At 42.5% G+C, this 17,561-nt stretch overlaps 1 protein-coding gene across 5 annotated transcripts in view; it reads left to right on the top strand.

Annotated features, from left to right (window-relative positions):
* Positions 1 to 12,440: 12,440 nt before the first annotated feature.
* The window catches only part of SS18 (SS18 subunit of BAF chromatin remodeling complex), a 64,100-nt gene continuing 58,979 nt past the window's right edge, over positions 12,441 to 17,561 (top strand). For 2 of the 5 annotated variants that reach the window (XM_032799020.2, XM_032799019.2), the window contains exons 1-3: positions 12,442 to 12,629; positions 14,640 to 14,716; positions 16,605 to 16,689. In XM_032799020.2, coding sequence (XP_032654911.1) covers positions 12,561 to 12,629; positions 14,640 to 14,716; positions 16,605 to 16,689 — 231 coding nt within the window. In that variant the 5' untranslated portion in view covers positions 12,442 to 12,560. Of the gene's footprint in view, positions 12,630 to 12,951; positions 13,251 to 14,639; positions 14,717 to 16,604; positions 16,690 to 17,561 lie in introns of those variants that run through there. The other 3 variants (XM_032799016.2, XM_032799018.2, XM_032799022.1) reach the window with 3 other exon arrangements.

Genomic DNA, 17,561 nt, shown 5'->3' with positions numbered 1-17,561 from the left:
AATTCCTGGGTCTCCCACTGGCCTGCGTGGTGGCCTTGGGCAGGTCATGTCACTTCTCGGTGCCTCAGTTTCTCCACCTGTGAAATGAGGATAATGATACTGACCTATCTTGTAAAGCACTTTGAGATCTAAAGATAAAAAGTGCTACATTATTATCTTAAAGGAGACATTGCTTAGAAAGAAAAAATATTTAAAGAAATACAGCTTGTTTGTGTGTGGCATCTTTTAGAAAGCCCACCATTTCACCTGCTTGCATATTAGAAGTATTTGTGCAGTCCAGGCTGGAAACTTGGGCCAGAGAAAGGAAAAGAGAATTTTATAAATATTCCACCTATTTTTACTAACTTTGGCCCTGATCCTGCAAACACTTATGCCTGAGCTTAACTTCACTACCATTGAAAACAGGACTATAGCTAGCAGTAAAGTTAAGCACAGGCATAAGTGTTTGCATTTTCAGAATCTTTGACTTCAGTCCTACAATGAATCCTGTGCCCTGGTGGAGTCCCATTGACTTAAATTACTTCATCCTCATACCATCTCATCACTTGCTGAATTGGACCAAATGGGCGGGGTATCACAGGGTAGGTCAAGGACAAGGGACACAGCACTGCTTTTGATGGGATATCATTATGCTACATAAGTCCTTTTTGGTTCCTTTTTAAAGCTTGTTACATGTTAATATATTGCACTTCTAGATTTAGATTCAGAGTGAACCTCTGGATATTGTGTATAGGGAGGGCTGAGAAGGAAAGGATTCCTGTTATAATCCTTCATAAACTCCCCTATTTTCAGTCACTTACAACTAATAATAACATTTTATACCCTAATTGTGCAATTTTATCCATCTGTGCAGATCTGATTGCAGGATCAGGTTCATAATAATTAATACTGAGACTATTTTATAAATAAATAATGAAAATGGGAAATAAAGTGATCTATGGACTTCTAAAGTGGAAAATAATAAATGTACATTCAGCACATCAAGATTTTAGTTATAGAGCAGGATTTTCTAAACTGCTTTCAAGAACAGTAATACTCAGAGCATATCTGCAGAATTATGAATACTGTATATTGTTTCTTTTCTTTTCTGTGCTTTTTTTGTCACCAAGGCACTATATAAGAGAAATGGCACCATGATTATTAATGCTGACAAAACCAACTCTGCAATTTATTTTTGGTCAAACATAGCTATGTATTTCTTGTTTTTGTGTTTCATTGTACCATTTATTACTGGTCCTTTATTATCAGATGAAATAGATTTATTGAAGATCCTCTCCTAAAAATAATATACGATGATTCTGAGATTGTAGTGTATAAAGAAATTAAGTTCCATAATCAAAGAGCACAGTGTGAAAATACCCATAATACTATACTGCTTTTTTTTACACCAGACAAAAGACTTTATTATACACACACACACACACACACACACACACACACACACACACACACACACACACACACACACAGTATAAGATTTAAACAAAAAATAAAATACTGGTACACAGTGATAATGATTATGAAGCTAGGTAGAGGTGGAGGAGTCAGAGGGTGGGATATTTACCTTACTGCTAAATGAAAAACTAGCAAATGGCTGAGCCTTCAAGGGTTAACTCTCTCACACTACAAGGCAGCAAGAATGGAGAGAGATATGCACATTTTCCCTTTAAGTACACTGCCTTGTTAATTAGATCAGCTTGCTGAGACCTCAGCTGCTGCAAGCTCCCTCCATCCTGAGTCCTGGTGTGTCCCCCTTGCTCTATGGACACGGCCAGCTCTAGGCACCAGGAAGCACGTGCCTGGGGCGGCACATGCTAAGGGGCAGCATTCCATCCGTTCTTGGGGCAATGGTTCAGGTGGCCCTGTCTATGGAAGATGAAGTAAGTGGGGTGCAGGAGCAGGGCCAACACCATGATATTAGCCCCCCTCTTCCCTTCCCTCCCCGCCGCCCCCACACAACAAGCAGGAGTCTCAGGGAGCAGCTCCAAGGCATAGAGCAGGAGCAGCACATGGCAGTGTGGGGAGGGACAGCTGCAAATGCTAGCCTGCTGGGCAGCAGCTGTACAGGGAACTTAGGGGAGCAGGGAGTTGATAGAGGGGTTGCTGGTCCACGGTGGTTACAAGCTTCCACCAGCTACGCAGGCTGCTCTTTTCGCAAGCAGTAGACAAAGAGGTGGTTGCCAAACAACGTTAGAAGGGAGTATTACATAACTTTAAATGAGCATGTTCCCTAATTGATCTTGATCATAGTGTTTTTGGTGATGGTGATACTCAGTTTTAGTGGTAGTTGTAGATGCTCTGCATTCAGGATCAGGCCTTCTGACAGAAAACTTATATCTGGTATCATTCTGACTCCATCTTGCTGCTGCATATTGCTGATGAGTGTTGGCAAAGTAGGAATAGCGTCCTGTGGTAATTCAAAGTTTTTTCCTCTCTCGTTAATGGTGATGATTCTTCAGAAGGCTGATGATAGCTTATAAAGGGGAAAGGGTGCCTGGAGCCAATTCTGCAGGAAAGGCTTCTCTGTGACAGCGTTATTGTTTTTCAAAGGAGGAAGCAAGTCACCAAGACCTTGCTACAGATGCCATCCCATGTGTACCTTTTCTGATTAGCTGTATTGACACACACAAGTGAAAAAGTCACTGCACTGTAATACTTTGCCGTACTTGTCATGAAAGAAAATGTTAACCTTCAGGAATTTTTATAGAACTTTCAGCTCTAAGGGGAGTTAGATTAGACAGTGTTATATATTGTTTTTTTTATTTACAGCATACGTTCCTACTAGCAGGAGATTCCCCTTTGAAGAATAAAATCAAGGCTCTGAAAGATTTTCTCACGGCTGCAGCCCTGCTTGTTCCCATTTGTGCTGACTGTTGAACATGACATGCATTTCTTATTCTAAGTATTTATATTTGCAAACTAACATGTTAGATACCAGACTCAAAATTTAGCATCACAATGATTTTCTCTGGTTTTGTAATTGTCTCTCTGGAAGATGGCATAGACACCAATACCTTTGTAATGTGCAATATTGTTTGAGTAGTTCATTTTATTATCAGGACATATTTCAAGTATTACTCTTTATTAATATTCCATACAATGGCCAATGCAAGACATAAATGTCAAAATTGAAAGAACCAGGCAAGAGGTAACTAGTCAATAACTAGAACAAGTTCAAAACAACTTTTCCCTCTTGATATAATTTCTTTTATGAAGTAAAAAGCACCATGAGAGTCAAACCACAGCACGATTGAAGGCAGTTTCCCCAGGCAATGTAGTGCTCAGTAACAGGGTAGCTGGCCCCTTAAATGAAATTGGGCCCACCACTCCTGTTCCAGTCCAAGTCCTCCCTAGTTTGATGGAATAAGGTGGATGGGGCTGCCCCTAGGCTCTATAAATGAGCGAGAGCAGTATGACTACAGGAAGTGCAGAATCTAGAGTTCAAGGAGCAAGCTGGGGGTTTCTAGAGAAGTACAGTGTGTGCTCAGCATAAGACATGGGCTGAGAGCTGCAGGGAGAGGATATACCTGAACAAGGAAGCACTGAATGCTCTCTAGTTGAGCAGCAGAGCCAGATCAGGCTGATGAAGGTAGGCAGGTAGTGGCAAGTGGGGTGGAGGTCACCTACAAACTTCCCTGGCCTCACAGCCATGGCTAGAGAGGGCTGAGAATTACAGAGGGGGATGTCTGAGCCAGGGGTGAAAGTAATATTAAATTCTTACTGGTATGGTGGCTGGCTCTGTCCCTTGGAAGGGGCAGGGCTTTGGGTGGAAGGGGTGGAGCCTCAGGCAGAAGGGGCAGGGCTGGGGGTCAGCCTCCCCCAGCCTGCCCATCCACACTGCCTGGCCCTCGCTGCCCAGGGGTCCGGATGCTTTACAGTGGGTTGCCAGTATTGGCTTCTTACCGGTACATCGTAGCGGCCCACTTTCACCCCAGTCTGAGCTGAAGCAGAGAGAGCTGAAGACTGGGGAGTGATGGAGGGATGAGCCTGCCCATGTCTCTGGGTCACTAGAACCAAATGTAAGAATGTAACAGGATGGAGAATGCCTCAGCTGGAGGGCTTGGAGTGACACATCATGAGAGGTCTCAGGGAGTCTAAAGAGAGAGTTGTATTTAATGTGTTGATGGACTGTGCAAAACTGAATGTACTACTTGGACTGAGTTGGAGAATTCTGGATTATGGTTGTGGGACTTCTGTTATAGTGTATATGCACAGGGCTTCTTTTTTTTTCTTAATGAACCCTGTGGGCTATTTATACTTGCAATGTTTGAATAGAATTACTGGGGCTTTTGGAAGAGAAAAACAGACCTGGAGATACCTGGGTAGCAGCCTGTCCTACAGCACACTATATATGTTTAACAAAGGAAAGTTTTTAATTAAAGAAACATTTAATTTAATTAAAGACTTATGTTTAAAATTCAACTGTTCAAGTAGGCAAAAGTCAAAATGCAGGCCCTATAAGAATGGCCATATTGTCTCAGACTAATGGTCCATCTAGCCCACTATCCTGTTTTCTGACAGTGGCCAATGGCAGGTACTTCAGAGGGAATGAACAGAACAGAGCATTTATCAAGTGATCCATACCCTGTCATCCAATCCTAGCTTTGGCCAGTCAGAGGCTAGGGATACCAAGAGCATGGGGATGCATCCCTGACAAATATCCACTGATGAACCTATCCTCTATGAACTTATCTAATCCTTTTTTGAATCCAGTTATCATTCTGGCCTTCTCAACATCCCTTGGGAATGAGTTCCGCAGGTGGACTGTGCATTGTGTGCAAAAGTACTTCTTTTTATTTGTCTTAAACCTGCTGCCTATTAACTTCATTGGGTGACCCCTGATTCTTGTGTTATGTGAAGGAGTAAATAACATTTCCTTATTCACTTTCTTTACACAATTTCTGATTTTACAACATCTACACTACTTTACAACTGGGTTCACTAGCATGGACCTGTGCACTTGTGAGGAACCCCAGTGAGGTCACTGCACCAGCAGATCTAGTTGCAGGTGTGATATTGCATGATATGCTTATCAATATGATGTAACTGGAATATGCTTTATCCAAAAGGTCTCTTGTAACGTATCATTACAAAGCTTATAATCTACTGTGTGTGTTCATCCTATTTGTTTGCATGTATCATTCTTGTATCTGAAACTAGAAATATGAAATAGAACTCTGAGGTCGGGATGAAAGTAACTTAAAGGATTTACCAGTACTCTGGAGCCCTTAGGAGGGGGTGGGGCTGTGGTAACAGCAGCTGGGAGCCCCGAGCCTGTTAAATCACCCCCCTGGGAGGTGATTTAATAGGCCTGGTGCTCCAGCTGCCGCTACCACAGCAGAGCCCCGGGCACTTTAAATCACCATCGGAGGGGGACCCCGGCCTCTGGTGGAGCTTTAAAGGGCCTGGGGCTCTGCTGCATTAGTAGTAGCTGGCAGCCTCGGCCCTTTAAATCAACACCAGTGCCCCACCGCTGCTCCCCCAGGGCTCCAGCAGTGGGGCTCAGGTGGCAATTTAAAGGGCCCTAGAGGGTAGCAGCGGTGGGTGTTTTTGCTTGGTTACTTACTTTGCTCTGTCTGTTATTACTTGGAATCACTTGAAGCCTACTTTTTATACTTAATAAAATTACTTTTTGTTTATTAATTAACCCAGAGTAAGTGATTAATACCTGGGAGGAGCAAACAGCTGTGCATTTCTCTATCAGAGTTATAGAGAGCAGACAATTCATGAGTTTACCCTGTATTAGCTTTATACAGAGTAAAACAGATTTATTTGGGGTTTGGATCTCATTGGGAACTGGGTGTCTGGGTGCTAGAGATAGGTAACCTGCTGAGTGGTTTTTAGTTAAAGGCTACTGCTTTCGGGGTGTGGTTCAGACCCTGGGGCTGTGTTCCAGCGGGCTAGCATGTCTGGCTCAACAAGGCAGGGTACTGGAGTCCCAAGCTGGCAGGGAAAACCTGCTCGGAGGTAATTCCAGCATATCAGGTGACAGTCCCAAGGGGGTATCTATGACTGAACTTGTCACAATAGGATCACAGCCTAACCCAGTTAGACTGGGGAGACACTAAAAATCTTTAGATCTTTTTCTTTCACAGCTACCAACATTTGCTGCTTAATTTCTATTACTCCCTTAGAATTTGTGGCTGTTGTTCTGTGGTAATATTGTGTGTTTTAAAATCTTTCTTAATAGGATGAGAAAACAGTCTCACCTGAAGAAAGCCTCACACACAACCTCTTGCTCTATTATAAAGATCTAAATGCACCTAGTTACCAAAACAAAATCTAGCAAACAAACCTCTAATTACTTATTTCCTTCCCATCCAATTATGTCCAAGTAGGCACAAGCAGGTGGAATAGCCTTGACACTCTCTTTGGCTAACTCTGATTGTCAGCCTCATAACCTTGAAAATGAGGGTGTTACAATGACCAAACAGCTTTATGTTCTCCTTATTATGAAAGAGAATTTTTCCTGGTCCCTCTTCTGGTCTGGCTCCTCTTTTGTTCTGGATAAGCTCTTGAAATAGAGCTAATACAGAGGGCAGGATATTGCATTCCTTGTTTCAGGAGAATCCTTGGCAGGCAGTACTGTTGTTGGGAGACTGGTCTCATTGCCAGAATCAGCATAGATTATAGATTTCTATTTCTCCAAAAGTAAAATGAATCAAGTACAATGCAATGAGGTGTTTGGGCCCAATCATGAAGGGGCTAACCATCTCTGACCTGCCATTGACTTCGTCTCAGTAAGAATCTTTCTCTTTGTTGTCCTTGAGACTTGCCTCCAGAGAACAGCCTCTCTCCCTGTGGCTCTGGGAAGAGGAGTGAAAGACAGGGGGTGAAAGTACCTTTATAATAAGTGGTTCATCGCCTTCATCCAAAATATGTAAAACCTCAAAATCCTCTTAACAATAAAGGGAGTAAATGCTCAAAAGTGGAGCTGGAAAAGAGGTGTAGAAAGAGCAGGATCATATGTTTGTTTGCTGTTTGAAACACTTGGTGGTGATCTAGACTTACGTATCAGAATTACAATTAAATAATGTTAAGGTTGTGACGAATTCACAAAAGCAAAGAAATGCACAATTAAGGAGAAAATGTACCATATGTTCCCCAAAACCAAGACATATTGCAGCGCATTAAGAAAGACATAAAGGAGACACCCTGTTGTGGTTATGTGTTCTGAGACATGTCATACATTTCCACTATAGCTATTTCCTTGCCTGTATGAGCCTGTGCCATTATTTAAATCTAGTTGGTGTATAATATTTCCCCCTGTTAAAATAGGGGGCTACTGTGTTTTCCATAAACTTACAGTTAAATCAAATGCCATTGCTGTTAATAAATGAGAAAACCCTTCAGCAACCTTGACATTAACATTGTGAATGTAAAACTATCCTAGAGAAAGGGGTACAGATAGTTTTACAATAAAACTGTCAGCAGTGGAGGACAAAGTGTTTATTAGTTGCATAAACTCTTATTCATGGACCTCTCTGCAACATTTGATACTGTTGACCACCAAATATTGCTTTCCCACATTTGAGATGTAACAAGGATGATGGGGAATGCACTGAAATGGTTCCAATACTTTATTTTGGACCAGCCTCAGAGGGTTGTGATAAGCAACTACTTGCATCTTAGGTCTTCACTTGAGGAATCCCCCAAGGCTCAGTCCCCTCCCCTACATCCTATTCACAACTTATATCAAAACATGGGAGCGTATGAGGTGACAGCATAGGTTCCAAGTGACCAATATGTGGATGGTATCTAGCTCTGCACTTCAACATCCAACATTGTCACAGGATGGCTGGCCCTTTAAAAGAAGCAGGTCCAGTTTGGTCAATTAAGAGGGCAGGGCAGCACCAAGGGCTGTAAGAGTCAGCAGTCAATAGAAAGGGGGAGCAAAAGCAGCAGGAAGTTTCCTGGGAAAGATTGCTAGAGTCTTGGGCAGGCCAGAGGTAACCTGCTGAAGAAAAAGTGTCTCCAGGCAGACAGCCCTAGGAGGTGGTGATCAGTTAAAAAAGCACAGAAGAATCCTGCAGTAGGCCCTGAAGCAGGATATGGGTGCGGGCAGAAGAAAGCATTTTGAAGACTTGTCAGTGTCTAACTTCCATCAAGGGCCTTGGCCCTTCAATTGTCAGCATAGCCTGCTGACTTGGGATCCTCCTGAATGCCTTAGTATTTTATTTTATTTTTTTTGAGGCCCAAATAACTGCAGCTGCTTTTAAAAAAAAATTCCATTTACAGCTGTCTAGGTAACTTCACTCTCTTCTATCAGAATCTGATTTGGCCACAGTGATCTATGCACTCATGACCTCTAGAATTTTTCAGGAATGGACTCTCTAAACTAGTGATACTCAAATTGAGACTCTGGAGCCACAAGTGGCTCTTTAATGCATCTCCTGTGTCTCTTTCCAGCATGTAATATTAACACACTGTGTGATTTAATAACTTTGGTTAATTATTAACTAATTAGGATGCTTTTACTATGTTATTAACCAACTGTAGTCGATAAAATAGTTGGTCAGTCATTCTGTTGTGAGAATTTTATTTTTATATATACATATTTCGCCAATCATTCATATGTAAACAGTATATATAGTATTATAGTAAATGAAACAATAAAGTCACACTACTGTGGTTCTTTTGAGTAATGTTGATTGCTAGCTTGGCTCCTGAACCACGGAGGTATCACTGCTCTAAACCTGAAGTCAATCTGGGCATTGAGCTATCTTGGCAGTTATCCCATAAGTGCAGCGCTCACTCCCAGAATACATCAGAGTGACTATCACTCTCACCACCTTCAGAACAAAATGTCAAAAGAGAGGTTTTCTTCTGATTTTTGCTTTCCCACAATAATACTAAAACTGAGTGGGAGAGGGGGAAAGAAACTAAAAAGATACCATGGTGCTGAGTGACACATAAAAACCTAGACATGTGTAATGAAGCTGCTGAATCATTAATAGGCATTACTCTCCCTCCTTAGAATGACCTGGAGTGAAAGGATTGAGCCAAAGCTTTTTCTGGAAAGGGCAGCAAGCCAGATCAGTATCAAGACAATAGAAGGCACTGTATAAGCTGAAGATAGAATCCCATTCTGGTAGGAGCAGAGAGAAGCAGACCCAGAGAGAGAGAGAGAGGAGTAGTAAGGAAATGTGATAGACTGATGCCTGTAAGCTGCTGGGAACTGGCTGTGGCGGAAAAAAATAGGTAAAAGGACCTGATGGGTAGTTACAGTTAAATCCTGGGAGAACAGAAGCTGAGGAAAGAGGCCAGCCCAGAGTAGGACTGAAATGGTGAGAGTAGGTTAGTAGGTGGTCAGCAGCATGCCTGCATGGTGGCTGGGCTGCTCCTGAGAACCAGTGGGGCCAGTGCTTGAGGAGAGTGGTCTAAACAGTGAGCCAAGGATCTGACCCAGCAACCAGCTGAAGGAGAGCAATAATCAATGTCTGAGAGCAGACTTGCTTATACTTCTTGGTGTGGTATTATGTATTGTCACCCAAAAAGCAGAAATCATCCATCAAAAGACACTGACCAAAACCACCCCAAAGAAACCATGTGAAGAACTCCCAAGACAACACCACAACACAATAGGTAAGGAAGAACAGGCCTGTGAGAATGACAGACTAAGGCAGGGATAGGCAACCTATGGCATGTTTGTAAAAGGCGGCATGCGAGCTGATTTTCAGTGGCACTTGCACTGCCCAGGTCCTGGCGGGGCTGGGGGGTGGGCTCTGCACAACTAAGTGGGAAGATATAGTGGAAAGTTTTGTAAACCATTTTGAAGAACAAGGAGTTGACATCAAAAATATTTTGTGAGACAACAAATGGTGCGCCTGCCATGGTCAGAAAACAGAAGGGATTTGTAAAGTTACTTGAAGATCAAATTGGCCACCCGGCAGTCAAATTTCACTGTATCAACCATCAAGAAAACCTGTGTGCTAAAATTTCTAATTTAGAGCTTAATAATGTGAGGAATACAGTGGAGTGAATTGTGAACTTCCTTGTTGCTCAATCTGCTTTGACACTCAGGCAGTTTCAAGCACTGCTAGAAGAAATGGACAGTGCTTATAATGACATTCCACTTCACAGCAACATTCGATGGCTAAGTCGTGTCAAGGTTTGGTGTGCTTTGTAAACTGTTTTGATGCAATCAAGACCTTTTTCTCAGAAAAAGGTCAAAACTACCCTGAACTGGATGATGACAAATATCTGTGTAAGCTCGTATTTCTAACTGACATCACCATTCACCTAAACGAACTCAACCTCTTTCTCCAGGGTGCAGGGCAAACTGCTCTGGATCTTTATGAAGTCTGGAAGGCATTTGTTGTAAAACTAGCAGTGTTTTCCTCAGGATATTTAAACTTTGACTTTCCACTACTTCCAAAACATAAAGCTATCGACACTGCATTGTCAGTGTCGATGAGATTGGAATGTACATGCAATGCAAGAACTGGAATCTGAATTTTCTGACAAATTTCTAGATTTCCAGCGATTTGGCCCAATGCTTTCTTTTCTAATTAAACCTGAAAAGTTCAACGAAAGTGACTTGGATTTGTCTGTATTTCAGTGGATGGGTCTTGAAGATTTCAAAATGTAACTTATTCAGTTAAAAAGCTCAGAATTGTGGGTATCAAAGTTTGGAGATCTGCAGAGTGCACTTGAAGCTACCAAGAGAGATCATGGGGCCTCTATTCTGACCTGCTGGATGTCCCTGCCAGTGAAATGTAACTGTGTGAAGAAAATTGCATTTGCAATGCTTTCAGCATTTGGATGCACATACCTGAACAGGTATTTTCATACATGAAATCTGTCCTGTTCCTCTCGGAGCTGGTTAACAACTGATCTCTCAGAAGCCTGTGTGCAGCTTAAAGTATCCAGATATGTGTCAGACATTGGAAGACTTAGCAAGGAAAAGCAAGGGCATGGATCACACTAAACTGATATGATCTGCATTTTAATATAATTTCAAATGAAGCTTCTTAAACATTTAAAAAACCTTATTTACTTTACATACAACAATAGTTTAGTTATATATTATAGACTTATAGAAAGAGATCTTCTAAAAAATGTTAAAATGTATTACTGGCACGCAAAACCTTAAATCAGAGTGAAAAAATGGAGACTTGGCACACCACTTCTGAAAGGTTGCTTACTCCTGGTCTAAGTATGTGACTATTCTACCCTCAGAGCAACGTAAGTTATACTAACATGAGTTAGGGTGTACAGCTCTCTTTCTTATGTAGCTTATGCCACTCATGGAGATGTTTTTGTTTTTTTTTAATGCTGACAGGAGAGCTCTTTCCTGTCAGCACAGAGTATCTTCACCATATGCGCTGCAGTGGTGTACTGTACTGGTACAGCTGCACTGCTGGGTATAGACATGGCCTAAGACTATTTCCTCCCCAAACAGCAGTTGACTTAAAAAGAAACTATTTCCTAAACCTATAGTTTGGAAATTCTCTGCTCTCATTTGCAACTAGCATCTTATACTTGTGTCTACAATCTTTGCATCCTTTCTGTCCTGCTAATTTAGTAAAGAATCATCTTACTTTATGGATTGGTTTATTTCTGGGGGCTTTCAAACACAGGTATTATTGCAGAATCAGGGCTAAGAGTTTTAATTAGTAATTTTTTTCTGTAGCACATTAAACTAAGGTAGTTTTAGCAAGTTTTGCTTCAGAAGTAAAGCAGCACTGGGTGGTAGTGCACTTGGATTTATTGGCTAAGATAATAAGTAAAGAAACTAAACCAGTTTTATTTGAATCAGCCCAAGGTGTTCGGAGAGATTTAGCAATGTAATCTAATTCCATATAGGGTTGTTCCTTGATACGTTTTGTATATCGGTTCTGGCAACTAAATTATGGGTAAGTCAGTTCCAAAATAACACCAGCTGTGTCCTTGCACACGTTGAAGTGTCACAGCTGCAGCTTCCCAGCCGGATTCTTTATAGCGGCTTTAACCCCGCATTAGTGGAGTCGATGGAGCGTTCCCGGGAGGCTGAACAAGCGGCGGAACAGACCCAAACGGCAGCATCCCGCACCTCCCCAGACTCCTTCCCCCTCGGCTGTTTGCACAGGCCCCTGACTGCCCCGGCCAGGAGCCTAATGAGTGGGCGAAACCAAAGCTGGGGCCAGGGTGGAACTCGCCTCCCCTGTAAAGTGAGCACTTCGGGCTCCCCCTGCTCCCGGCCGTACCACTTACAGCCAGTCTCAGGCTGAGAGCTCTGGGTAGGAATGTACCATAATCGCGGGGGGGCGGCGGAATGTGTAACGAAGAGGAAGCGTTTAAAGCAGTCAAGAGGGCTCTCCCTGTCAGTAGAGCCGTTCTCGCTAAGCGGAGCGAGCGAGTCCCAGTGTCGCTAGCGCTGCCACCTGCGGTCAGAGGACGGGGGGTAGTGGTAGGGAGGCTTATTTCCCCCTCTTCGCGATCGGGATGGGCTGGCCTCACGAGCCGTCACGCCCCCTCCCCCTCGCGGTGGTGAATGTTCTTCTCGGATCGCTGTTTTCTCCCGCCGCTCCTTCGTCCGCGGCCCGGGCGCTGGAGCCTTCTGCGCGCAGGGACACGACATGTCGGTGGCATTCGCGGCCCCGAGGCAGCGGGGGAAGGGCGAGATCACGCCGGCCGCCATCCAGAAGGTGAGGGAGGGGCCAGGCCCGAGTCGGGGCTGCTTCCGGCCCGGCCGGGGGGCGGTGACTGGCGGGGCTGGGAACACGCTGGGTCTGAGGGCAGAGGGTAAAGGGCTGGGCTGGGCTGTGGTGCTAGGGGCGAGAGTGTGTGGGCTGCGGGGATGCAGGATGGGGGGGTGGGGATGCAGGATGGGGGGGATGCAGGATTGGGCGGTGGACATGTGGAGGTGCCTGTGGGTGGTGGGGGATGCAGGATGAGGGAGTGGGGGATACAGGATTGGGGGATGGGTCTGTTCCGCCGCTTGTTCANGTGGGGATGCGGGATGAGGGGGTGGGCCTGTGGAGGAGTTGGGGATGCAGGTTTGGGGGGTGGAAATACCTTTCCCAGATGTGAAAAAGAACATTCTATGTCTTGAAAGCTTGTCTCTCTCACCAAGAGAAGTTGGTCCAATAAAAGAGATTACTCCTCTTTCCTCCTCCTCCCCCCCGCCATGTCTTTCTAATTGGGGTAATATGTCAGACAATTAACTCTATACGTGAGACGTATTCATTAGCTAATTGTCATACTTCACCTTTGTGGATAAGTAATTTTTTTATAATTTTGGTCTTTGTCTAGTGTTCATTGGTGAGGTAAGTCAAAACTGCAGTTTCTAAACTTAGTTTTATTAAGATTTTTTAATTTTTTTTTTTTTGCATATTAATGAAGTGGGATTATGGTTTGAGTAGAGGCTTGGGACTTGGGTCTCTAGGCACTGCCACTGCTTTGGTATGTTCTTGTGTAAGTAAACAAGAAATGGGGTGGGAAGCAAGATACTTATATTTAAGGTTATGGTTATACTAGCATTTTTGTCGGTAAAAATTTGTCGACCAGGGGTGTAAAAAACCACACCCCTGACTGACATAAGTTTCGCTGACAAAAACACGGGTGTGGACAGCACTTTGTCAGCAGGAAACGCTCTCCCCTCATGCCTACATAGCTACCGCTGCTCATTGGGGATGGTTTAATTGTGCCATCAGGAGAGAGCTCTCCCTTACAGTGGCGCAGCTGCAGCAGTACACATGCAATTTTAACTGTCATTCCCTGACTTCTGTTTGCTTAATTGTACGAGTTCAATATCCTTTATATAGGAAATGTTTCAAAAATCGATTTTAGGGTCTTATAGTAGTGTAGTATCTGAGCGCCTTCCACATAAAATCGATAATCACTAAGTCCTTAATGGTCTCAATGGAATCTCTGGCAGTGGCTCTTCTCCCTTTTTGGGGTAAACATAAGATACTATTTGCCTGCAGATACCTCCAAAATGATGTCTTGGACACCATGGGAAGTTCACAAGAAATCCATTTTGTGGAAAATTAGGAAGTGTGCCTCTTTCATTTATGTGACTATAACTTTTTTTTTACTAAAAAGTAAGTTAGTTACACATGTATTCACAATCTTGAATACTTCTAAAATGTGATAGAGAATAATGTATATAATTTTCTATGCTCATAGAGTGCAATTGTGCTAAAAGCTCATATGTTAATCAAATCTAATTTTAAAAGGCAGTGAGGTCTGTTTTGAAGTAACATTCAATTTTCTGCCCATTGCTGTTGCTATTCTTTTCAAATCACTGGCATTTCATAATAGGAGAAGGGAAACTTTTTTTTGTCTAAGCTATTTAAAACAAATTTCTGAACAGAAACCAAACTTGGAAAATGAAACTTTTGGAAACTTATAGAAAATTGTGGCAAGGGAAGAATAGGAATTAGAAAGAAAATGTTTTTGGAGCCTTAACTATAGCAGTGACTTAAATCCAAAACCCTAAACTAAAAGCCATAAAACAAACGGAGAATTAAAAGAATAGGAGGAGGGAAAAGTTCTACAAATGATGTCTGTGCAAAACAAAATAAGAAACAATTTTTTTAAAAGCACTTGTTCAATGGTGATGTGATGTAGATAGCAGAGATTGGTCTCAGTTTTAGTTCACTTACATTAAAAGGGTGTGAAACTTATTCCTGACTTCTATTTTATTATTTCAGATGTTGGATGAAAATAATCATCTTATTCAGTGTATAATGGACTATCAGAACAAAGGAAAGACCTCAGAATGCTCTCAGTAAGATTTTAATCTAAATGTATTTTGTACCTGGTGATATCGGTAATTTAACTGGAAACCCAATCTGTTTAGATCAGCTCACTGGAGAACTGTGCTAGCGAACATACAAAAACACTGCTAATGATAGTGCACCTTTAAACGAGTATATGAATATCATTAAAACTTCCTCTAGAAATATTGAAATACTGCCTTTAATTTATTAGCATACAGTAACAGTAATGTAGGGTAAAAAGGGATTTCATAATAAAAATGTATAGACTTTTCTATTGTGTGTGTCAGTGCTTTGATTACTTTGGGGAGGAGTTCGATTACATGGTTCACACCTTCCCTAATAATTCAAAGTAGTAGGGAGAGGAGCTGACACTATTCTGAAGGCTGTTTTGGGGACATATCCAAGAACTTCATACTCTTCCACCTATCCCAAAGCAGCCAATCTCTGCCTAAAAGGCCATGTATCATGACAAGCCTGATGTTTGACGAAGAAGGCTTGGATGCATCCTCTAGACCAGGGGTTCTCAAACTGGGAGTCAGGACCCCTCAGGGGGTCGCAAGGTTATTACATGGGGGATTGTGAACTGTCAGCCTCCACCTCAAACCCCGTTTGCCTCCGGTATTTATAATGGTGTTAAATTAAAAACATTTTTTTTATATGTTTATGAGGGCCGCATTCAGAGGCTGCTATGTGAAAGGAGTCACCGGTACAAAAGACTGAGAACCACTGCTCTAAAGTGAGCCAGTGCTGATCTTTTGGTTAGAAGCATTCCAACAGAAATCTTAATGCATTAACTTAATGGTACTTGCAAGCATGGATAGGCCATGAGTGAAGGGCATGGTGTGGTCATGAGCTGCTTCTTGCCAATAGGCCAGCTCCCTTTCCTGTCAGGATTGCTCCACATCCCTGGGTGAGCATCATCCCAAAAAAGGATTATGCCTGTGCCTCTACATGTAAACTTTAAGTGTGAAATTGATTTCTGATTTTCAATCCCACTTCTGGGCTACTGGGGAAGCACTCTACAAGGTCGTCTGTTCTCTGTGTTACAATGGGGCCATATTCTGCCTCAGTATTAATTTATTGTATCCACATTAAATACACTTCATTCTTATTCCTGTTGGACAACAAATTCTGCAGCAAAATGCTGAATTCTGTGGTATCTTGGAAAATTGCCAAATTCCAGAGTCTTTCAGCCATGGGATCCTGAGTGAGATGACTGAGGGTGTCCACACCTATGAGCCAAGTTTGAGGCTTTTTGCAGACTCCAATAGATATTGGCTTATATGCTGGTCATGCTTTCAAGATTATCTTTGCAACCAAGATTAAAAATATAATTTCGCTTTAAGAAAAGGAAGTTAAGATACTAGAGCACTATTCTGCAGCAAGGATTGAATTCTTTGTGATTTTGCAATTGTGGAATACATGGGGCCCTGATTATATGCTGCTTATTCTGATTATATGATTGATATATAGGTATGATCTTTTGCTGCTAGATGCATCAGAAGGAGAGAGAAATGAGCTGTTTGTCGCTAATACATGCCTCAAGCAGCATCAAATGGTCATGTAGGGGCTCATACACAACACATTTCCTGGGTAACTCAACTGGAGCAGGGCATGAAACAGACAAGAACAAGGTCACTCTGTTGCTGCTTCTGTAATAGTTACTAGGAGAATGTGCCGTAGTGGTTCCAGTACTTTTGCAAGGGAATTGTCAAAACATGGGGGGCAGGGAAATGTGGAAAGCTTGGGATTCCTAGAACTATCCCCATAATTTCTTGATGTACTGAAATCAGAGTTCACTCTCCCTATGTATTTAAATTGAAAGGAGGTGAATTTAAATATTATTGTGTCCTTAGCATTTTTTTTGGACCTGTCTTGCTCTGTTCATTTTGCTAGGTATCAGCAGATGTTGCATACAAACTTGGTCTACCTAGCCACTATAGCAGACTCCAATCAAAACATGCAGTCTCTACTACCAGCAGTAAGTACCTCTGTAAAACACTATAAACTGAGGCAGTTTTCATGTGGGCTCTTGATACTGTGAGAAGGTACTTGAAGATGGCCCAAAGATTTGAACAGTTGAGTTCAGTTTTCCCCTGGGTGAGAAGAGTAAGGTCTTTTCACATAGCTTCTTGGGACCAATAACTCTTGCTGCTGGAGTTGCTTTGCACACATGTTATGCTATCTAAAAAAAGATTGGTGCTGTGATAAAAATAGCATCCAGATGTCCCTTGTGTGACTCAGTGGAAAGCCCCTATATCTCCTCAACTAAGGATTCCTGAAGCATGAGAGTAGTTATCCAGCTAGTATAGCTGGTTCTTATACCACTGGTCTTCCCACTTTCCACCCTTTTACTTATTTATTTTATTTTATTTTATTTTATTTGGGGAGGTGGGGGAAGGTTCCTTTCTGGAGTGTGTTGCTCTCTGGCAGTCTCGGCTGCTGTAAGTTGAGACAGCTCCCAGCTGGCTTTAAGCCACTCCAGGACTGAAGATGGGGCAGACTGGCTACTTGATGTCTTCTACCCTTTTTGTGCCAGTATGTGATTATGTAGCTAGATCAGGGGTCGGCAACCTTTCAGAAGTGGCAACCTTTCATTTATTCACTCTAATTTAAGGTTTCGCGTGCTAGTAATACATTTTAACGTTTTTATAAGGTCTCTTTCTATAAGTCTATATTATGTAACTAAACTATTGTATGTAAAGTAAATATGGCTTTCAAAATGTTTAAGAAGCATCATTTAAAATTAAATTAAAATGCAGATCTTACACCGCCAGCCTGCTCAGCTCGCTGCCAACTTGGGGTTCCGTTCACCTAGGCCGGCAGTGGGCTGAGCAGGGTCTGCGGCTGGGA

The sequence above is a fragment of the Chelonoidis abingdonii genome, chromosome 2 (assembly GCF_003597395.2).
Source record: "Chelonoidis abingdonii isolate Lonesome George chromosome 2, CheloAbing_2.0, whole genome shotgun sequence".
In the NCBI taxonomy this organism is placed as follows: domain Eukaryota; kingdom Metazoa; phylum Chordata; order Testudines; family Testudinidae; genus Chelonoidis; species Chelonoidis abingdonii.
This window is presented reverse-complemented; position numbering and strand designations above follow the sequence as displayed.